The sequence below is a fragment of the Chelonia mydas genome, chromosome 11 (assembly GCF_015237465.2).
Source record: "Chelonia mydas isolate rCheMyd1 chromosome 11, rCheMyd1.pri.v2, whole genome shotgun sequence".
NCBI lineage: Eukaryota > Metazoa > Chordata > Testudines > Cheloniidae > Chelonia > Chelonia mydas.
The window spans coordinates 40748369-40773052 of record NC_051251.2 but is presented as its reverse complement, the minus strand read 5'-3'; the positions used below and the strand labels follow the sequence as shown (position 1 = coordinate 40773052).

Here is a 24684-nt window from a genome sequence, read left to right as displayed (position 1 = left end):
GTTGCTCCTTGCAGCCCCTTTCCTATTGGCTGCTTTTTGCGCAGCTGCCCTAGGTCTTTATTAAGCCCTAATAGGCCAGTGTGTGGCAGGCGCCCCATCACAGTAGTATTTAAGTGTTTGCTCTGTAACTATGAAACTGGAAACCCCCAGAGTCAGGAAAGAAGCATTACTAAGTGTGAAATACTAGTTTACCATAAGAGATGTCATCTCCTGCCCTACAAAGGCCTATAGACACCAGACAAATCAGTGGACAAAAGACTTTGTTGATTGTTTTCTCCACACCCATGGAGAGGGGACATGCACAAATACTCATTGCATCACATCTTGAACTCTGGTGGAAGGGCATTAAAAACCTTGTCAAGAAGAAGTAGTCATCACTATGCTGCTGGGAATTCAAAGAGGGCAATATTTCTAAGCATAAGCAAGGGATCCCCAAGCTGCTTAGCTTGGGTTAGCCCTAACAGACATACAGAGCTTGCACATTACAGCAGCTGCAGTTACGTTCTGGAGCCTAAGACTAACTCATTTGTGAGTGTGTGTATGTTTACCTGCTTTAAACTTGTAAAGAAATCTTTTTTCCTTTTCTTAATTAATAAATCTTTAGTTAGTTTTTTATAGGATTGGATACAAGCATGGTTATTGGTGTGTGATCTGAGATGCAACTGACCTGGGGTAAGTGACTGGTTCTTTGGGGCTGGACATACATGAAAAATCACAATATTCAGGTTGAGGGACCATCTCTCACAAAGGCAGCCTTGTTTGGGTGGCAAGATAAACTAGAATGCCTGAGGAGATTGTCTGTGACTCCATGTTAAGGTTGTTTTAGTGCTTGAGGAGTTTACACTTGATACTTAGTTGGTGAAAGCTAATGATAGAACACACAAGGTTCGTGAGCCACTCCAGACAGCTTGACATATGCCAATGTGTGTTAGCTCTGAAGAACAATGATGACGATAATAGTCACTTTTAGTTCACTGTTGATACATTTATCACAAATATCCAGCTACTCTGAGACTGTAGAGGTGATGTGAGTGGAACAGAGAAGACTATCACTATGTCAAATGTCAGCACTATTTTGAAGCCTTCTTTTGGTCATCCACTAATGCCTGCACAGCACAACAGCTGTGCAGCTGCCCCCATGGATTATTCATGCTACCATAAGTGATCCCAGTCAGAGAAAGTGCATAGACAATCCCGTGGGTACATGGTAAAACACATTTCCCACTCCCATCACAACCTAGTTTGTTGCTGTGACTGCAGAGGATCTACAGAATGTAAACTCCATGAAGGGTGGGAATCAAGAGCAGATGGAAAAGTTGTTGCCACTCACTCAGTTGCCTCCCTGGCCTTGTCTTCACTGAGTGGAAAAAGCGTGTTCTAACTTGAATTAGTTAACTCAGGGCAAACTCCTAATGAAGACAAGCCAGTTTGTAGTTTTCACAACTAGCAGGTCAAGTTAAAGAACTAACTCACTTGGGTTAAGAACACAATATTTTTATATTTACGTTGCAAGGATTTGGCTTGGGATATTGTAATAATTTTCCCCTTTCTATAATAAAAAAGGCTAGTATCTTGATTATTTCTGAAATATTTGAAATGTATAAGGTTTCTAGCCTCATGTTGATTCAGAGGGGGAGTTTCCTCTGGAACCCCAAACAAGTGAGCTAAAACTAACCTCTTTTCAAGCTGTTCAACTCCCAAAGATGGTGATGGGGTTGAACAGGTTTAAATGAGGACATAATTGACTATTGCGTGTAGAAACAGGAGGACCCTATTGCAGTTCAACACCTAGCAAAGTTCAATTGAAGTTCACTCCACAAGCCTGCTAACATCATCTGTTTTTATGCAGGAATGAAGATTGGAGTACACACAACAGATGTTAAGGACAGTGAACAAATCTTTTTAAGCATTTACATTTAATTAAGATACTGCATGTTATTTACAGAAAACACATTACACAATTCTTACACATAAAGTGCAGACTAAGTGTAAAGACAGAAAAACTGTACTTCAATTACATGCTAAATAAAATAAATAAAAAGCAATTATTTTGGCACAATACTATTACATAAACAAATAAATACTCTAGAACATGATGAATTAACTTTTCTATTTACAATCTACTTGAAAGTGCAAAACAATTGCTAAAAATTGAAATATTTGTAAATGTTTAAGCCCAGAAAGTATGTTTTAATCATCCACAACTAATTGTAGCTGATATTTAAGGTTATAATGTCCAGGAAAATATTGTCTTTGTGCATTTTGTGCTCTTTTTGAACCAGTCTCTTGCTACCTTTATGCTACTGATTTTATGAAGCTCATTGCTTCAAATTGAAATTTTCTAAAATCCTGGTTGGTAGTTTAAAAAAACCTCAAAAGAAGTAAAATTACAAATATTAATCTATTTATCATTGAAAATATGGCAGTTCAGTCCTACCAGGGTAACTTAAATGGCCAGAGTACTTTACAGTTGTATGCAAATGTGGTTAAGATGTGAAATTGTTATTAATACATGTAGTGTTTAATAAGTAAACATTTTTTTCAATAGCTCCCTGAATACCAAACCCTGGAAATATACCATTGGATCTAGCTTGGGCCCAAATTATGTCACTGGTTTCTTACATACATCTCCCATTGAAGTTAACATGAACTGAACATGCAAAACTAATGGCAGATTTTGGCCCCAAACTGGATAATAAATCTTAAAATATTGTATTTTTAATTAGAGAAAAGAAACACTGCTACATTCCTTAGAACTATTAGGAGTTTTTGGTGCATGTTTCACCAGCTATTCTGGCTATTTTATCTTGTTTTTATTTTCACTATTTACAGGAATTTTGCCTCACCTTAAAATGAATTAAGAGTACACAACATGTGCACCCTCCCAGTTACAGTGTATAAACTCTTCATTAGTCAAACTTCTCTGAGGGCTGGTACATTGTGCGTTGCCTAGGATTTTAGAATATGTTTTTGCTTATTTTTGTAGTGGCAGTGCAGTAGCAGAATAAGTGGAATTCTTAATAGGTGACCTTGACTGGAAAAAAATAATTTCTTGTAGTCACTTAAATGTTTATGCTCGACGTGGTTCTAGTCGGTGAGACATCTGTGATAAAGTTCTCTGGTTGTCAATCACATTTAATTGTCGTACATAGGTCCGTACATCCTGATGGTTCTTATTAGTTAGAGCTGCGTCTGGATCTGAAGAAACAGAAATGATATAGGATTGGTACACTTGGTCAAACCCTGAGTAGAATACATAACTCTTCTTTTCAGAAATCTACCATAAGTAAACACCAGATACTGGTGCAATAAAAATAAAATGTTTAGAAATCTATCTTCCACTATTCTCCTCCATTTGAATTCACTCTCCCCAGTGTATTTTTATTATCTTGTATTATTTTCCCCATAGAATAATTCTGCTTCCTGGTATCCTTGGCTACATTCTCCGAAATTGATGGCCCTTGGTGAAGTTTTATACCTAGCTTAATAGTCAATAGTAATAATTACACAGCTAGTTGGTATAGTTTAACAATTTAGTAATACCTACTGTTGACCTAGGAGAGCTCACCCTGGCCCAAAACTGTAAAATTGCTTTAAAAGCTAAAAAGTAATCCCTTTGCTTCTGGTAGCATCACCACAACTGTAAAATGAGCATCTAATAACAGGCACATCCAGTCCATAATCTGGTTTATGGTTGGAGAGCGCATGCCAGGAAAATTATGAACCAATGTAATGGTTCTTTACGAACCAATGTAATCCTTAATTCATTATTATTTAACATTTGCAATGCGGTGGTGCTTAGTGGTCAAGCAGCTTCAGACCCATTATGTTAGGTGTTGTACAAACATATAATAAGTGACAGTCACTGGCGTACAATCTAAAAGCTTCCTGGGCCAGATTTGTCAAGATATTTTAGCTCCTGTATATGGAGATAGGTACCTAGTGGGATTTTCAAAAGTGACTACCACCTAACTGATTGGTTTCAGAAGGAGTTAGGTGTTCAGATGCTTTTGAAAATCCCACTAACTGCTTACCTGCATCTTTAGGTGCCTAAATATCTTGAAAAATCTGACAGCATACGCTAGAAACGGAGTACATACCCAGGCTCCAAGTACTTGGGTGGCTAGCTTTTGCTGAAGCCTGTGCCACCACATCTACGTTATTATTGTTACTCACAGTAGTTAGATTCAAGTTAGCATGGGTACCCGTACCCAGACTACCATCACACCTTCACTTGCAGTGTAGCAACCCCTTAGGCGGAGCCTAAGCTACAACCTGATCAGCTAACACAATTGTAAAGGCATTAAACTGTGTCTACATGAGGTATAAGGGCTGTTTTAAATCAAGTTAGTTAACTTAATTTTTAAAAGCAATTTAGCTAGACATGCCCTAAATGTCTACACAAGGCAGTAGCCAGAGGAGAATCAGGTCTTTTGTGTTTAATTTAATCACTTTTTTACTCTATTTATACCATATAATGTAATTGCACTGTATGCATTCCCGCAATATTTATTAAAGTATTGCTATATGTTGTTCCATAGACTGGTGACTTCAGAGCTGAGCAACTGCTGCTTCACAGCAATATGCACTAGGTGCTTTACAAATGTTCACTCTTCTTGTACAAAGATGATGATGCAGAATCTACACCGTGTACAAACTAAAGGGTTTACTTTATTCTTAATATATGTGCATTTGTCTATGGACTTTAACTGAAGATATGTGTGTGTGTTTCGATTTAGAAGATAATGAGAGTATATTGTAATTTCTAAATCATTTATGTCTGACGGTCTCAGAGTACTTAATAAATCAACATTAAAAAAGAGATATGTCCCAAAATTAAAAAAGAGATATGTCCAACTGAGATGCTAGCTGGAACAAAGAAAAAGTTTAGTCAACATGAAATTCTGGAGCTAGGATGGAAAAAATCCCATCCCATTATAAGTGTTTCTTTTTACACCATTTATTCTGCTTTCTGTGAAGAAGGATGGGAGGCTGCTCTGTTAAAAAGAAAATCAGAGACTGAGTGATGCTCTTTAGCAGAGTGAGGCTGAAATTATCCAGTGTGGTTGATCAGACTTCTGCCATTGTGCATGACCACAAAGTATGGTGAAAATATTGAAACAATAGCCTCAAAATGCATTATCCAGTATGTCTCTATCATCCACAACAAACTCATTTTTAACATTCCAATTACCAGTGATAATTCTGACAATTCACATATTGCAATTCACTTACTGAAAGATTGGCTTCGGCAAAATTTCACTGTCCTTGCAGTGTTGGCGATCATACGCTGAAAAGAAAATGTATTTTAAGTGTCCTTCATGGTGGAGGGTGCAAACAGAAAACAAACATCGTATTTCATCATTTGAAGTAAACACAGATCTGAAGACACTGACAAAATCAATTAAAACATTCAAATGATGTTAAAGTTTCAGAATTTTAACTTTGCCCTGACATTTTGGGTCTGATTCTCATTTACACGGGCTTCAAAGTGGGCATAAATGTGATTTCCATTTCCTAAGTGGTGTAAAGGGGCCTTAGTATAAGAGAAAATCAGTTCCTTTAATGTTTAACCTTGCTCACATCTTCAGACGAAACAAAAGGGTTATCCCAAACCCCTCTGCACATGAATACTCAAATTTAATTTTAAGGTCACTAGTTCCTAACAGCAAGGACATTCTAGAACACATTCCATTAAATTGCTTAGCACTTTAAGATATTTCAAATTTTATTAAGGGTTTGAGTTAAAATGCAGCTCTGCTTTGAAAAGTGACTGTAAAAATGGCATTCTGGGGATCCATGTTTATTGATTTCCTGATGAAATGTGCTCAGTTTATAATTAAAAAGCTGATGGGTGGAAATCTGGCCCTACTGAAGTCAATAGGTGTTTTGCCATTGACGTCAGTGGCGCCAGAATGTCACCCATGATTTTTCTAACTACCAGCCCTGCAAATTCAACCTGGATTCTTTTTTTTTCCCCTACAGCTAGAGCTGAAACTTATTTTGTTGATAATTCACAGGAAGGAACAGAATCCAACTCAGTCCTTCCTAGATGTGCTTGCGCTGCAGTGGAAACAAGAGTAAAGTGTAGTAAAAAATTATTGCAGTCACTAAAGTAAGCCACAAAGACTCAATAAACATGGGGAATAGATCTGATAAGGAAGAAATGCCATTTTACACTAATGTTTCAGAGTAGAATTGCTGCTGATAAAATAAAAGGAAGGAAGTTGAAATCTAATTCTACAACCCCAAACTTAACTCACTGGCTCAACTGTCACCTGATAGATAATGTTCTCCTGGGTGAGCAAAGTATCAATTAAATTACAACATCAGGAGTAAATCTGAGTTTCCATAGTTGGGGAGTTTGATTTAGGCATGAAGGCTTGTAGTTTAATTTACTTATGTAAATTAAGAAAAAGAAGTGGGAAAAAAGTTTCAAAAGGCAAAATTGCTATTGCTACAAGGAATCTGAAGTTTGTTCTCATGTGTTCCAACACATTTAACATGTTAAAACATGTTCTAATAGTTATATGTTAACATATTTTCACAGCATATTCTCAACAGGCTGTTTTACACACACTGGAAATTAAGATGATCAAGAAAATTATAAATCCATACAGTGGAATAGCCTATTTCCAACTAGTGAGTAGTGAGAGAATTTGTCTGGTTAAATTTAGATGCCTCACAAAAAAAAAAAAATCCACAGATTAGGCTTTTATGTGAAAATGAAATAGCTCTTAATACAACAGCTCAGAGGCAAATGGTAAGCACTACTCCAGAACAGGCTTGTAACTGACATTTTTCATATACATGAATGGAGTAATCTCAGACATTTTAATGCATCATGTAAAGTATACCAAGACTGGCACGATTGTTGATCAGCATCAGAAATCTAATACCTACACAATATGTAACTAGCCTGTGATAGTGCCCAAGAGGTGCCTGAGTGCACATCACAACTTTGCCAACATTTTGGAGCATATGGACCAAGGATTTTTTTTATACTCTCTAGATAAACAGATGCACAATTAAACAGATAAAGAGCCCTCAAGTAAAAGTAATTTTAAAGCTACATTACCTTAGTTCTTTTTACACTTCTCCAAATCATTATTATTACTTGTCTAGTACTACAGGTGTGCATGGTGTTCTCTTTTAGGAGTTTACAATCTAAGGCTCCAGTCCTGCAAATTCTCTTGCATGTGCTTAACATTAAGCACGTGAGTAGTCCAACTGACTTCACTAGGACTACTCAGATACTTAACGACAAAGACATATCTAAGTGTTGTGCTGCATCAACCCAGAGTGCACCGCGCCAAGTAGGATCAAGCCTGGAAGTCTAACCTAATCAAACTGGAAAACACTTGAGTATGCTCTGAAATGTTACAGACTTCTGTGGAAGTCATGTAGTTTTGGCCAACACACAAGTGATGTTGCTATTTTGATCATATTATTTCAGGAAATACTCCCTTAAAATAAGTACTTCCAGGAGTGGTATCATAACGTTGAACAAGGCTGGCTGACTAACGCGTTGATGCAGCTTCCAGAATTGCTTCTTTTAGGGGAGGCACTTCTGAAAGTTCTGTCTTTCAAGATGATGGTTAAAGTTGCTTGACCTGTATATTGCTGGGTATTTGTTGGAAACATTCAATCTTATCTTTCTATACTTATAAATCTTCAGTGTCTCAGGCCTCAGTTCACAAAAAATTTGAACTGAGCCATGAAGTTTGGATCTAGTCTAGAGCTATATTCAAAATTCTCCAAAGTTTGATTAGTTCTGGATCCAACTTTATGGTTGAGAATCTTTCCTTGTGGTAAGAGACAAGCATCACTAAAACTTTTTCACCCCATGTATTTTCTTTATTTTGGGGATGTTCTGTATATTGGAGTAACATTTGGGATCAGGATGAGTCTATTGTGTGCAATTCAGAAAGATGAAAGAAATCAGGAGTATGAGTTTCCAAAAGTTCTAACTCTAAGTTTCTGCCTTTATGGACTATCCAAAATTAGGAAACTGGAAGTTGTGCATTTAGCCTCTTGTTGGGATAGGAGTATCTTCTCTCACTGAACTGTCTGAAGAATTCCATTTTAAGGAGCGGTGTTGCATGACTCTAAAGATAGTCTCATCCAATCCTTTTCATTCAGAAGGATGCAGGCAATGATGCCACAGCAAGGATTTTGGAAATGGGAGTTAACACAGCAGAATATGTTGCTTCAACCCAATGAGATGACCCCAGAAGCACACCATACATTCTACATAAAGCCCCATTCCATGGCTCTTTGTTTGTCCCGTATACTCTACAAGTACTGACACAAAAGGTGTGAGTTGGACTTATCACTGGCTCATAAAGAGAAAACAGATTTCTTTTACCATTGCCTTGCAAATGTGGTGGATTCTCTTCTTTTGATCCATTAATAGCAGAGTTTTACTACATGTAGATGAAGGGTTGTATTACTGAGCAAACATTATCATAGAAGTTCAATTGTTAGCACCTTAAACTTTTCTTCATTTTGGGATTGCCTCAGGTTAATATCTCCAAAAATTAGCCTCTCTTTACTCACTATGCTAAGAAAGGCCATTATTGAAAAGCCATATAACCTAAATATGGAGCCATCTGAAATAGAACCAACCACGTAACACAATAGCAACTGCCACTATCAGCATGCTATATATATATATATATATAACTATATATAACAATACTGTTTCAAGTTTTATGCTGCCTAGAAGAGTGGCAGCAGGCCAGCACATTATCTGCTAATCCATTCCTAGCCTAAGCTTCTAAATGTTATAAATATTCATATATGCCATAGAAAACTACCAGGGGCTTTAGTCACACGCTTTCTGCATAATCTTTATGTTCCAAAAATGAAAAGAATGTTTGCCCTTTTTTTGCATAAGGATCAGAATGTGAAATCCCTTTTGTTCATAACCACAAAACCTGAAAACCAATATGCACAAATTCTTTAATCCTCATTTCACACCTCAAGGTTGAAGAGCCTCAATAAAAGAAGAACCAGTGACCAGCTTTGTGGCCTGATGGTATTGTCTTGTGGTGCCACAGGAAGGTAGGCCTTAGGTTTCAGAGCCACCTTGCAACTTCTATTCCCTCTGCAGGTGCCACTTTTGTGACATACTGGGAAGCAGAGTGAGCAGAGGCCGCCAGTTAAATTGATCTCTGATCACACTGACAGATGATTTAAGGAATAGTGTTGACATAAGCTCCAAAGGAAGTGCATCCCCTGCCTTCCCTTATGAAGACATGATGCTGCAATGACAGCCACATGAACTCGGGTTAAACAGGGAATGCGAGGAAAGGATGGTAAATAATGGCTTTCAAATGAACCATAAGGGAAAAGATAAAGACCATGTTTGAATTCATTTGAGGACACAAATGTGGTATGGAATATAGCATCTCCACATGGAGAGCCAGCCCCTGGAGCCTCCCACAGAACAACAGTTCTAGAAAAGGGCCTGCCTGGCATATCCCATCTATTTACAAAAACCTGTGAAACTGGTAAAAAATGGACAGGTACAAAAGCAGTACAACTTGTATGTAATATATTGTTATGCACTGGTTTAGTAGGTTGCACGTTGCCCTCTAGTGGCTAGCCCACAGGGAGTAAACAGGAACTACTACTACCAACAGCTACGGGACTTCTCCTTTGCCTCAAATGGTAGAGGCTTGTTTTTGGAGCTGAGAGATAAACGTGTCTGAGGTGCCTAATTGTTGCATTTGTGGTCCACTACAGTCCTCTTCACTACTGCTTTACCTTCCTGCAGCTCCCAACTTGTATGTGCTCAACCTTGCAACAGCAGCATTTTTACAGCTTCACAAGCTTAACAATTCCTAGTTCCCCCAGATAATTATGGCTTCATTTTCACTGCCAAAAAAGATGCTTTTTTACAGTACGAAAGCTAATGCATGTTGTGTAAAAATCCTAGTGGAGATAAGTCACAGACAGCTTTTACTGCAATGTAGTTAGGTGAGATCAAATCTGGGTAGAGTGCACAATATTGACCTTGTCTAGCTACACTGCACTTTTCTCCACTACGATTTTCAGCAAGATAGCAAACACATGGTAGTTATTGTAAAAACAGACCTTTTTGGCAGTGAAGACAAAGTCTATAAGGCCCTAGTAATGGTACTTTTCCCTCACTCACAACCATTTCAGATTTGGGGACAACTTATACCTTCAAGTCAGCGGCACTGCTATGGGTCCCTGCATGGACCCACAGTATGCCAACATTTTTATGGCTGACTTAGAACAACGCTTCCTCAGCTCTTATCCCCTAGCGCCTCTCCTCTACTTGTGCTACATTGATGACATCATCATCTGGACCCATGGGAAGGAGGGAGCCCTTGAAGAATTCCACCTGGATTTCAACAATTTCCACCCCACGATCAACCTCAGCCTGGACCAGTCCACACAAGAGTTCTACTTCCTGGACACTACAGTGCAAATAAGTGATGGTCACATAAACCCCATCCTGTACGGGAAACCTACTGACCGCTATACTTACCTACATGCCTCCAGCTTCCATCCAGGACACACCACACGATTCATTGTCTACAGCCAAGCCCTAAGATACAACCGAATTTGCTCCAATCCTTCAGACAGAGACAAACACCTACAAGATCTTTATCAAGCATTCTTAAAACTACAATACCTAGCTGGGGAAGTGAGGAAACAGATTGACAGAGCGAGATGGGTACCCAGAAGTCACCTACTACAAGACAGGCCCAACAAGGAAAACAACAGAACACCACTGGCCATCACATACAGCCCCCAGCTAAAACCTCTCCAGCACATCATCAACGATATATAACCTATCCTGGAAAACGATCCCTCACTCTCACAGACCCTGGGAAGCAGGCCAGTCCTTGCTAGCAGACAGCCCCGCAACCTGAAGCAAATACTCACCAGCAACTACACACCACACCACAGAAACATTAACCCAGGAACCAATCCCTGTAACAAACCCCGTTGCCTACTCTGTCCCCAATATACTCTAACGACACCATCAGAGGACCCAATCACATGAACCACACCATCAGGGGCTCATTCACCTACACATCTACTAATGTGATACATGCCATAATGTGCCAGCAATGCCCCTCTGCCATGTACATTGGCCAAACCGGACAGTCTCTTCGTGAATGAATAAATGGACACAAATCAGATATCAGGAATGGTAACATACAAAAGCCAGTAGGAGAACACTTCAACCTTCCTGGACATTCTATAACAGACTTAAAAGTAGCCATACTTCAACAAAAAACCTTCAAAAACAGACTTCAAAGAGAAACTGCAGAGCTACAATTACTTAGCAAATTTAACACCATTAATTTGGGTTTGAATAGAAACTGGGAGTGGCTGGCTCACTACAAAAGCAATTTTCCCTTTCTTGGTATTGACACCTCCTCATCAATTATTGGGAGTGGACTACACCCACCCTGATTGAATTGGCCCTGCAAACACTGGTTCTCCACTTGTGAGGTAACACCCTTCTCTTCATGTATCAGTATATTTATGCCTGCACCTGTAATTTTCACTTCATGCATCTGAAGAAGTCAGTTTTTACTTGCGAAAGCTTATGCCCAAATAAATCTGTTAGTCTTTAAGGTGCCACCAGACTCCTCATTGTTTTTGTGGATACAGACTAACCCCTCTGATACTGGTATGCTAATAATTCAAACATCTATTTACTGACAAAAATATTGATCATGCCCCCATGAACCTGGGGGCCAACTCCTGCTATCTGCTACCCCCTCCCAGCTTCCCATAACAGGATTACAAGGGTGCACAGAAAGCAGGCTATGATTTACTACTTAAGACTTGGGAGAAAATAATGTATGAAAGAGTTCTCACAAGTCTGAAAAAGTATCAGTCTTTTAAAAAATACAGTTGAAACAAACAGAGATGAGAGTGATTAAGAAAGCTGTGTTGGTTGGAGGGATATAATTTATTCTGCTAGGTGCTATTTCCAGTCTGGGTAGCCGATTGCAAGCAGACAGTTGTCAGTAACCTATCGGCTGTTGGGACTGAAACTCTTTGGTGAGAATTCAGACACAGCACTGTATTATGCCAGAAGCAGAGGAACACCCCTTTTTAGAATTAAACAAGGATTTCAGTAGGGATCATCAAGAGATTTTTATTTGTAAGAAGAATAAAACTTAAAATCTCATAATCAGGGTGGATCAAAAGAAACTGTTTTCCAAAGGATGAAGACATTCAGGACAGATCAATAATTCCTAACCATCAGAAGCAACTAGAGTTAACTATATCTGCTAGCACCATCAATCAGTGGAACAAATAGCTAGAAATGACAAGTGGCTAGATATGGCTCCTAGAGAAAATCTGCCACTGCCTGTTTTCTGGTTTCTAGCTAAAACTACATGAAAGTAGCAGAATATTGACAATGGTGTTGGTCAGAATTTATACCAGTGTAAATGACAGCAGAATTTAGCCCGTAGTATGTGACTGCATGGCCTTGTCTTCACTAGGGAAAAAAGTATTTTTTAGCCTGTGTTTGCTAACACATGGTAACTAACATGTGACCAGGCAGTTGTAGTTGTAACATGAGTGAAAAGACTGAGATAAACAATAGTCTCCCCCCATTTATTTATCTTGACCTGATAACACAGGTAAAAACTACAAACTGCCTTGTCCACGCTAGCATTTTACAATGTGTTAGCTAGCACATGCTTAAAAAAAAAATCACCTTTTTTCTTACTGTGGATGTTCCCTGTTCATCAGGTGCCTTTTATAGCTGCGCACTAATCTCCTCTGTCTCCTATCTATTACAAATCTTTCTCCTTCCTTTCCCAATTTCTTTTATCTCTTTCTCTGTGTCCTCTTCTTGTCTTTCTTCTTATGTTCTCTCTTCCCCATGCGTTCTCCCTACCTTCCTAATCTGTCCTTCTTTCCCCCTCAACATCTTACTACTTTCACTGTGGGTATGTCCACATTGTGTAATTTCCAGCCTAAGCAGAAATTCCCACACTAATTTGGATCGAGCTAGCATGCTAAAAATGAGTAATTGCAGCCATGTGAGCAGTGGGAGGGGCTAACTCCCAGAGTATGTACCTGGGGTCTCCCACGGGATTGTATTCAGGAGGACAAAAGATAGGCTACAGGCCAGGCCAGTGAACTGAGCTATGTGGGAGAGCTTTGACTGGAGGCTGCATATTGCTTGAGAGAGCTGTGTGTGTGTGTGGAAAGAAGCAGCAGAAACACCACAGAAGCAGACAGAGAAAGCAGCAAGGAAGCCCCAGAGACACCCAGAGAAATGATGTAACGTGACCCTGAGGGTATGTCTAAGCTGCAGATGGCAGCGTGCTTCCCAGCACAGGTAGGTGGACACACGCTAGCTCTGCTTGAGTGATTGCATTAAAAGCATCAGTGCAGCCAGGGCTAGCTGCTTGAGTACAAACCCACCGGGGCCAGCCCCCTGAGGTATGCACGTGGGCAGCTAGCCCAAGCTGCCACCCCTGCCTACGCTGCTACTCTTAGCAAATTAGCTCAAGCAGAACTAGCACGTGTCTGTCGACCCACGCTGAGAAGCACGCTCCCAGCTGTAGTGTAGACATACCCCGAGAGAGAGCACTTTTGGGTACAGTGTGGGCTGAAGAAGAGGCTTGGAACTGTAAGCCCACAAACTGTTTCCTGTTTGATTCTTACTGTGTTCTGGGGAACAGGACTGCATCAAAGAAATGTGTGACTCCATCATCTATTTCCCCTCCTATCAGAAACAATCCACAAGACCCTAAATATTGGATAACTGCTTGGGTCAAAAAGGGTAACACTGCATTGCTGTATAAAACTACCTCTAAAATCTTCTAATCTACTACTAATAAAACCAGGTTGTGGAGATACACGTTTGAAAAATTCCTTCTTATGGCTGGCAGACTCTATAAGTCTTGAGACAAACAATGGTCTGAAGTCAGTTGTCCGCTTGGAATTGACAACTGTATATTATAGCAATGGGCAGCCAACGTACACACATACACACACAAAATCTGAATGCTCTCCTGATTCACTGTTAAAATAATTACCACCGCAAATATATATGGTCACGGCAGAAGGTATTAATGTTATGCATGTTATGAATCATCAATATATAAGCATTCAGTATGAAATCTTGCATAGCAAGAACTAACTGGATGGCCTGGACCTAGAGATACCATACAGTAACCACACCCAGATTATCACTAAGGGGATTAAGCACTTTCTTTTGTCAGACTGGAGACTGACCAGAAGCCAACTCCAGGCAAACCTGTCTGAGGTTCCTGTGTATTGCACAGCTACTTCAGAAAAGAGAGCTAGCACCTATGCCCACCTAATTAAACCATGAAGTCCTGGTCAAACAGTTCTTTCCCAGGAAGGAAGCTCTGGGCTGAGGCAGGAGAAGGGAACAGAGTGTGTTTATATGCAGTTAGGGTATGCTTTCACCGTAGAACTAACTCAGGCTGCTACCTGGGCATTACCCCCTAAGCCTTCTCCACCCCAAAAAGAACCTCTCACCTGAATTTGGCAGTGCTTTTAACCCAGGCTAGTTGGCTTGTCTGGGGCTGTAGGCTAAAATCTGAGTGATGCATTCAGTTGGGATGATAATCTGCCCACATTGCAGTGAGCACACAGGCTAATCACTCAAGTGCTGACAGTCCTTCAAGGCCTTCCCACAATTCCCCCAAGTGCTTGAAGGGCAGACAAGTTCTCCCACAATTCACTGGGAAAGAATCAGAGTGGCTCAGCTTATTGCAGCACAAAGAACCATGGAATATGCTCCCACTAGTCCTAGCAGCACACATGGCAGAGTGCAGCAAAGAGGAGGACATAGTAACTTGGGTAGGGCCTTGCAATGTGGTGGTTTACACTGGGGCTAGGCTTGATCATCTGAGTTAACTGTGAAGTGAAGACATACCCTGAGTAACCAATACGGACAATGACAAAACCCTCACTTTTCAGAAGCAGGAAAATGTCTCTTAGTTGAGATTTCTGCAAAAGGAAATTGCCTGCGTGCAGTTGTTGCCACTTCTGTTCTAGGTAAACAGGACTTGTGTACATTTGTAAATACATAAATTACACTGGAACATAACCCTGACGTTGTGTCACCGATTCCCCTTCCAACAGGAAGGAGAGCTACCAAGCCTGGAAGCTTGCCCTCAAAGGGCCAACAATGCAACTCAGATTCAGAAGAAAATGAAGTTTGTGTGCCTATTTTGTACCTAGAAGTGTCTTATATAAAACCATCAGTTCTCTTTTGCACCACTGTAAATCTCAACATACAACCACAGCTGAGAACATACCGTACGTACCATTTTTTCAAAGTTTACTAGATTGTCAATGAATGTCTTGTTCCCCTCGTGAGTAAATGTCATGTCTGCATAGAAATAAATGCAATAGTCTTATAGATAATTGAATTATGACATACAAAACAGCACAGCACTGTATCTCTATCTCTTCAGTTACAACAATCAGACCATTTAATTGTTAAAAAACATGCTCCTTCTATTAGAGTGAAACTTTGAAAGATTTCTCACTAAGGCTAGTGCAACTGGAGTCTGACGTTCAGATTTACTGAAAACTCCTTCTCCGATCTCCATGTCATGATTTTTTTTTTAATAGAAAAGAGGATTGCACCTTCCACTGAGATTGAATTTTACTTTCTCTTACTGCCTTTCACTCTTCAAATATCTGACAACTAACTTTCACATGAATAAGGCTGGCAGATTTTCTAGATTACCTTTTATAAGTAAGGGCATGAAGGGAATTATAGGAGGGTCCAGTTTAGCTACAGTAAGCCTGTAGGCCCTATGGTTTCTTGATGGATCCTTAAAAAAAGAAGAGATCAGACAATTATTAACATGGATCAAAAAGCAGACACTGTATAGCTTCATTTAAAAGACATGGTGTTTATTAAATGTAATTACTTTGTCTTGCAGCTTTAAAAAGTGCAGCTTCAAAACAAGGACAGCTTTCATTAAATTTAACAGTTCTCCTATCAAATGGCAAGATATAAGTGTGATTACAAAACAGCTTATTTGAATAGAAACCTCACATTTTCCCTCCCTCTAATGGATTTGCAGACACCAGAATAAAAAAAAATCCATGTTAGAAAATACAATTTCCCATATGTACAATGGGAAAACATGTTATAAATCTTTTCAGAGTGTCCCAGAATGACCTTAAGTGATACATAAATTCTGTCAGAGTAGGTTCCTAAGAGTATAATTTATTAGTCATACATGCTTATTTTAGCAGCACTAAAATGGGATCATAAACTTCTTAAATTCAAACAAGGACATATAGAATGTTCTGTATCGAGGAATTCAAATCAGTTACTCAGAAACTGAATTAGTACAGATTGTGCACAGAATAAAGGATCTATTGCCATTTACCATCAAGCTTTCAAACTCTGCATAGATCTTCTTAAACTTGCTTGGAAGTTTCTGTTAATAAAACAAAAACAACAGAAAACTGTGTTAAATTTAATCTGCATTCAGTATAACCATTTTACTGTGTATGTTTCTTGTAAACATCCTTAAAGTAGGAAAAACTGTTCTTTCTGGAACAATGTGGTAACATAAAATACAGCACGTCTCCTAGCAACCAGATTATAAATAGAGATGGGACTGAGCTACAAAACCTGGATCCTGATTTGGATCCAATCCTGAAGTTACCCAGTTTGAGATGTTCAGATTCAGACACTGAATTGGCCCATTACTGTGACATGCTGCAGCCAAGTAATTCACATTCATATCTGGATCCAAAGTGCAAATGAAAGTTTAATTCAGTATTCCAGTTCAGTCCCATCCTTAATGACAGCCTGTTTGAACCAAAGCAATTTACAAAAATACCTTGGGCAGTATTATTTCAGCTGGATCATTCACATAAATGACCGTGTGCCTTTTGGAATATTCACAAGTCAGTCAAACCCCACCTGGGCATTTCCAGGAGATATTGTTAAGCCAAATGTATCATCAGCTATTACACAAATCCTTGATTTGCCTGGCATCCAAGGGTCAGTATTCATTTGTTTGGGTTAAGTTAATTAATAACTTTTCAGTTCCCAATAGACACTGAAAATGAACTTTTGTCAGCTACGCCCACAGTGAATAAAGGATATGGTGGAACATTACTAAATAGTTGCTTTCTATCTCACATTATACTAGAAATGTTGAGCAATGTGGATACTGGTATGTGAAAAAGACAGCTTCAAAGATCACAGTAACTTTCATATATCAAATTAAAACATGTCAGCTTTCTAATTTGCATTACAAATTTGAATATATTTTCTGATCAAATCACATTACAACATTTAGTGGGCATCATAAGCAATAAAGAAATATTTCCTTAAAGTCAATTCTGCAGTAAAGTATTCCTCTATTTAATAGGCATATTATAGCAAGATAGAGTACCACAGCAAGGGTGTAGCTCATGAAAGCTTATGCTCAAATAAATTGGTTAGTCTCTAAGGTGCCACAAGTACTCCTTTTCTTTTTGCGAATACAGACTAACACGGCTGTTACTCTGAAACATTTCTAATGATGGACATGAACAAATTGTGTGGCTATTTTCCATACGCATACAAATCAGGTATTTGTGAATGAAGTGGCCATATGCACCTGCAAATACCCGATTTGTGTGTGCGACTGACATACCTGCATATGAACATTAAGAATAAATATGTAGGACCTGCTTTTTACTAATGATGTTCACGTATATATCCTGAAAAAAACCAGTAGAGATACTCTTAGATTATGTCTTGATAACCTGAGTGCTCTGCTGAACAAAAGAGTGTGAAAACATTTATCTGAATACAATATCATACCTCTTTCACTTACAAATTATCTCTTCCCCCTTCCAGCTCAATCCCCATATCTACTATAAATTCCAGCTTGTTGTACACAGTAAATTAATTAAATTCCACCTCTTGTCTGCTTAGAACTTCTGCCCTCTTAAAAACCCCCAGCAGATAGAAATAAAGGGCCAGTTATTTAGAAATTAGCCTTCAAATTCATGCCTTCAGTGTTAATTGTGAGAAGGTTTATGCTGGTATTCAGAAAAATAAATGTAGGCTTCTCTGGCTGTAAATTGAAGGTGTACATTTAGATTTCAGGTTGAGGTCTTTTTGTAAACTGCTGCCTTCTGATGGTACCCCGAATCCCCATTTTCAGGCCAGATTTTAGAAACATGTTAAATGCAATCGGTTATATTTTGGTTTCAATTACACCAGTAATATATCACTGACATATCACAGCAACCTGGCCAAACATTTTTCTGTTTTTCATGAAAAATGTTCACAGAAATATCCAAAAAATGGGCAACCAGCATATACAGGTCAACATTTTTATAAAAATGGAAATTTCGATGAAAATGTTTTGCTAAAAAATTTCATGACAAATCTTTCAGAATTTTTGGAGGAGGGCTACACTGGGGTAAAGGAGAATTTGGCCCATGAAATGTAAATTCACCTTGCTTCCCCCAATAATTTTGCCTCCCTCTTTACTTCCTTTTTTGTAAAACAAAACAAAACACAGCAGCTCAGTATTGTGCTACACAAATGCTCATTAATGGTATGGGACGTCTCCAAGCTTTTAGCCTACAGTAGTAACCTCTCCTCTCAGGAACTGAATTACGGTCGTGAAGAATGACATGCCTCCCTCTCTCCCAGTTAACCATGTTAATTCTAGAAATAACATGGATGGATGGATGTTGTTGCTTACTAAAAGCAGAAATTACAACCAAAGGTCTCAGAACTGTTGTAGCTACCACTTACCTCCCATGTTAGTGAAAGGCGGCTCACAGCAACATTACTCAGTCCCATGATAATAGCGAAAAAGGAATTAAGATTTTTGTATTCCTTACAGCTGAAATACAAGAGATCCAGACTTTTAATGTTATGCATATAATCAGAGGAGAAGTAAACTGAGGTCCTGAAGAGAGTGGAATACAAGCCTTTGGTCTGAGTTTGATTACGTTCTGGCAAACCTCACCAGTGGACTTGAGACACATCATTTTGCAACCTCTTTCCCCCTGAGTTTTGTTTGAATCTCAAACTCAAAGCATAATGAGAAGCTTGGTAAACCCAGGGTAATAGTATCTATACTAATCAAATTCACTTGGAAACTTCTGTCCCCTCATGCCTCAAAATTGGCCGCCAGTTTTCCTCTAATCTGATGTCATCTTTGGCATACAGGAATCCATGGCATTTTAACACCTTTCCCTCCCACCCGTTCACTATGGGGCATCTCCTGACACTAGACTAAGTTAAGGCCCAAGGAATGCTAAAAACAGTGGGAGAAGCATAGTTTACACTCCCACAGCTGCAGAACTTGGTGGGCTGGCAGGTTGTCTACACCGCAGAAGAGTCTTACTCCAGATTCAAGGGGCAGATGCCCAGAGATGGCTGTGTTTCAGTGACCCCTGTATACATAGTCTGTAACCAAATTGTGCAGTTTCTTGAACTCTTTGGGATCTTTCAATTAAATAAGTGCCAACTGTCATCTTCATCATTATAAAGACCCTTTACAACATATCCATTGCACATACTAGGTGCACTAAATCTGCCCTAGCCTCCAATACAAGAGTGCTCCTTCATTAGTGCTCAGGAGAGACTGAAGGATGTAACTGCATGTTACAGAATATCTGATATGCCACATCTCTGCAAATGATTTGCTATGTTTGTTACTATAATTGCCCAAAGTAGAAATCTTTAGGCCTATGCTTCTTTTGCTATTTGATTTGCAAAGGTTGGGTAGTAGGATATTAAGGAAACTATAAAAGCAAGAGATTCAAACTGTGATTCTCAAATATTATTCTCTACTTCAGTTAAATCTTGAATATTTTATCCTCTCTCAGAGATCTCATCTTGTATGGCTGATCTTCACCTTAACTCAGCATGGCCAAGAGTGAGCTCATAGTCTCTCCTCCCAAAACTATCTCTGTAGTATACTATACTAGTGAACATTGTCACCATAATGCCGTCACCCAGGTTTGTAACCTTGGGGATTAACTTGGCTCCATTTCCCTCACGTCCAAGCCATGGCCACATCCTGTTGCTTTTTCTTCACAACATTTCAAAAAACACACGCTTTCCTTTTTTTCCTGATGGTCAAATCGCTTGCTCCACAACCTAATCATCTACTGACTACTGTGACCACTTCTGCTCTCGGGTCTTCTTTTTAACAACCTTACCACCCTCCAACCTTCTAATGCTGCTACCAAAATTATTTCCCTCACATGTTGCTTTGATGATGGTAACATGTCTTTACTTGTTCTGGGAGACACCAAGCATAAATCTGGGTTCAGTAGAAATAATAAATATTAAAATACTAGTATTCAAGTGTAGTGTGGGCTTATTTAAGGAAGCTGCAACTTGCAACTACCCTTTGGCTGAAATAAGGGAACGTTTTGTGGGTGTGCATATGGAGAGAGATTTTTAATGACTGTGTGTGAACTAGTGTGTATCGAGATGAGAGAAAGGAGGCATAGAAGAGTGAGTGGATATCTTTTGTGTATACGCATAAAGTGGTTCTTTTAAATAATGTGTATGTAGAGACAATACATAGAAAGCCTATGTGTGTGCATGTGCACGCATGTATCTGTGTGGAAGCACTGAAAGACACCACTGGAAATATAGTTAATTTCTTCCTTTATTTCACAGACTCCAAGCTTGTGAACCTGGTGAGTTGCGCACTTTTACCCAGCAAGTGGCAGGAGCAACCACTGCACAGTAAGCTGAAAGTACACCAGGCTCAGTACAACGAGCCCGCATCTGGTTATGCAACTTCCCCTAGGGGCATGAGCACCAATAAGGGTGCATTTCAAGGCATAGACACCATGCCTATTGGAAAAGTGGGGACCCCTCTTTTGGAACCAGTATGGAACCAAGGCACAATATGGAACCAAGGTGCTCAGCAGCCATTATCTCTGAATATCAGTATGCCAGGAAAGCTGCAGAGCCACACAGTTTCACCACCAGCTACCCAGGAAGATCAACAGTGCTGTACTGAACTGAGTTCCCTCCCTAATAAGTCTAGTGCACCTTCCTCTGCTCTCAGGAGGGATTCTACTCTCATTCGGCTACTGGTTTATCAAGGCTCTTCATGTGCAAATTTAGACAGGGATATTACTTCAAGGCCTGGGCCCACCTTTTTCTAACCCAGTCCCTTGGCTCGTTTTGTTCTAACTCTTCCGCACATTATATTTGTTCCACTATGTTCTGTAGCACCTGTTACCATGGCAACAATTTATATGGTAAAAAAGAGCTCCATAATGTTTAAAGTTCTTTTGCAGCCACTGAAAATAAATCTGCCAGCTCAGTTTTTATTTCGGAAAATCTTGTGCTTCAGAACTCCCTGCCTTTAGGAGACACAGAGGTCTCAGTAGAGCAGGTCAGCTTTAGCCATTTATTTTTAGAACTGTAGTGAGACCAGAAACATGGAAGTAAACAGGTCATCAAGCTGATCTAAATAGCATAACCCTGTGACACTGGGAAATCTAATGGGTCTGGGGCACTTTATGATTGATTATTTTCCCTGTTTTTTCTTAAGGTGAAGTTTAACTGTTATTTTGAAGATGCTTGATTTTAAAGGTTTATTTAATTTACCTTAATATCTTCATTTACTTGCATTTATGCATTTTCCCATTTCACACTACTGATTTGAGGAATGAACCTTCTTCATTTGTGTGTATGTACCCTACTGCCCTCTACTGGACAGAATATGTCAGACCTGCTTTCTGGTTTACAATTTCCCTTTCAAGAACAAGATAACGTTTTTAGAGACTACAGGAGTATGTTCTATTTACCTTACTAGGAGTCTGATCCTGTGAGATGCTGAGTGCATCTTATAAGATGTTTAAGGAGCCTTAAACTTCCACTACCTTTTGTGAATGTTGAGAGCGCTCAGCAATTTCCAGAACGGACTCAGTACTTTGCAATATCAGGCCCCCTATGCAGCAGGATTGGTCATGCTAGTGCTTGTGTACAAGTTGTATGTGGGCATGGGTTTGGCATATGAAAAATTATGATTTCTGGAGCAGAATTCAGAGTTTATTTTATGTTTATAATCCTTTATAATCCTTTCTTCCCCCACTCCCTCACGACACTTTTAAAAATGGGGGACTTGTTTTATAAAATGCAAAAATATTTTTTCATGTTTTAAGTGTAAATTACTTATTTGTATTATAATAGTACCCAGAGGCCCCAGTCAAGATCTGGGTCCATCATCCAAGGCATTGTACAAACCCATAGAAAGACATAGTTCCTCCCTTGAGGAGTTTAGAATCTACTCTGAGACAATAAGCAACAGGTGGGTGTAACAAACAATAGCAGGGATTGGGAGGAGGGAAGAAGAGGGTAACAGTGCTAAGAATTCTGGTTACATAGGCTAGTTGTGGCCCTGCTCCCTTTGAAGTGAACAGAAAGTTCCTACTGAATTCAGTGGTGAGGAATCAAGCCCCAAGCACACAAATTGAAGGTTCCAAGTAATTTTAAATTATTTTAAATGATGAGATATTAACAAACAAGTAAGAGATCAGCAATCCCCACCGGCAAGGTACCTAGCCAAATATACTTTGCTTGCAAGTGAGCTTACATTTTGCCTATTTTGGGGGTCAATTGTCTGTTTTTCCTCACAAACTTATCTGTTTTCACTAAGCCATACTTTTTGGGGGGCAAAACTAGGATAATTTGCAATATTCCAGCAAAATGTGCAAATGCTTAGTTTTTGTAATGAGTTACCCAAAATGTATCACTCAGCTGGAGTATTACAGAATGTTATAATAAGCTTTAATTGTGAAGTTTCTCCATGTGTCCTGCTGCTATCCATCTTTAAACTTGGTAGCTGGAAAGAGAGAGACAATAACAAAGTTTGGGTGTCTGAAAAAATACCACAGAGTGAGGCTAACAGGAGCCTTTCTACACTTTCACCCTGCTCCTCTCCTGCTCTACTTTCACTCTGCTTGGGGGACTTCTACCTCAGAAGAACGTAAATTACGTTATCCTGCAAGTAACATAAGTGGATTGGTCCCACTGAACTCAATGAATTACTCATGTGGGTGGTTGCAGAACAGGGCTCTAAGAATTCAGGGAGCAAGAGTAAATAGAGGAGATGAACAGAAAAGGGGAAGACAAACAGTAACAGGGAACAATCCTGCATTAACAGGGATGGGCAAGATTAATTAGGCTTTTTCAGCTCTGTTTGATTCTCTGTAAAAATTACAAATAACAAATATATTAAAAACGTGGCATGTATTTCAGCCTCTTTCTGTATATACTAATGTATACTCACTGGGCTGCTATCTTAATGAATTTCTTTAACAGCTGAACACGCTTGCTGAGTTGGGAGCAAAGACAAATCTCTGTGACCACCCAGAACTGGATTTCATTAAATCTTCTCAAAAACAAGTCCAAATTTGCTGTGGTCTTTTTAAAATTGTGCGTTCCAAATGTGTGGTAAATCAGCTCCAGCTAGGAGAGAAAAAACAGGGTTGGTTTTCAGATGTCTCTTTTTTCGGGGGGTGGAGAGGAGTAAGACGTCACTATTGGTTTCTAAATTATTCAAGCTTGAAACTTGCTGTGCAGTAAATGTGTGCATGATACAGCTGGCAAGAATTCAGCTTGCATTGCAAATTCAGTAGACAACCACTAAGGCACATTAAAAGCATAAATATAGACTAGGTAGTAACAGTTTAATACCCTCAAGGAGACATATCAAAGTAATTCAATATAGAATGCACTATTAGGCGACATTTCTTTTATATACTTTATATTTTTGCTGTGGCTGGAATAATATTTAATAGTTTCAAGGCTTGCAGCTGCTAAGGTTCTACAAGTTAAACTCAGAGAAAATCTGGCAAACAATATCTGTATCTACACTAAATGTTTAATAATAAATACTGAGATGCTATTTAGATTCCCCATACCTCATGCACACAGTTGAAGAGCTCCCAGTCATAAATTGTCATCTGGTAGGCTAGGTCTTTGGAGCTCATGAGTTCAAAAGTTCCTACAGTTCCAGCCGACGGGCCTTCTTGTTCTGGCAGTGGTGTCTGTGAATAAAAATAATGACACAAGAATATTTCAAAGTGCTAAATTGCACCACCAGTGCTTCGTCCTCTGCAGAACTCCTGATTTTTTTTTCCAATGTCACCAATTTCTGAAGGGGGTTTCATACAGTGGAACTGCAGTCTGCTTTCAACTATAGGTAGCAATAAAGCCTCTATTATCAATTCCCATTTCTACATGCACAAGGATCCGAACCACAACATACAAGCCTAATGTTTTTGCAACGAATAGATTTTAATGATGTGAATTATTTCCTTTATTATAATTTAGAAAGTTGTAACAATCTAATAAGTCATCTCATACTTTCTCTTTCAGTATACATTCACTATATTCCAGTCCTGGGATCATTATCGGACATTTGTGATGGTATAACTCCCAGTTGTGTTATTGGGAGTTTTAAGTGTTCACAGAATACATTCCTTTGAGTGATTAAAGTATTAATTTTTAAACAGATTTTCATATAACCTAACAAAAGACGTGAGCTGCCGTTTTGCACAGAACACAAATAATTCTTAAACTAAATCTATTTAAAATGTTTGCTGGGATGATTCCATGTTTGGAGTCATCTACTGTATATATTAGGGCCAAACACTCTAAACCATCCATAC

General features: G+C 39.1%; 1 protein-coding gene across 5 annotated transcripts in view; it reads right to left on the bottom strand.

Moving 5' to 3' along the window:
* Positions 1 to 2284: 2284 nt before the first annotated feature.
* RAPGEF4 (Rap guanine nucleotide exchange factor 4) overlaps positions 2285 to 24684 on the bottom strand; it is a 223193-nt gene continuing 200793 nt past the window's right edge. For all 5 annotated transcript variants that reach the window (XM_043525449.1, XM_037912838.2, XM_037912835.2 and 2 more), the window contains 8 exons: positions 23935 to 24060; positions 23301 to 23479; positions 18785 to 18875; positions 16404 to 16454; positions 15749 to 15836; positions 15321 to 15385; positions 5236 to 5290; positions 2285 to 3198 (listed from right to left, as the gene is read on the bottom strand). In XM_043525449.1, the coding sequence (XP_043381384.1) occupies positions 3071 to 3198; positions 5236 to 5290; positions 15321 to 15385; positions 15749 to 15836; positions 16404 to 16454; positions 18785 to 18875; positions 23301 to 23479; positions 23935 to 24060 (783 nt within the window). In that variant the 3' untranslated portion in view covers positions 2285 to 3070. The remainder of the gene's footprint in view (positions 3199 to 5235; positions 5291 to 15320; positions 15386 to 15748; positions 15837 to 16403; positions 16455 to 18784; positions 18876 to 23300; positions 23480 to 23934; positions 24061 to 24684) is intronic.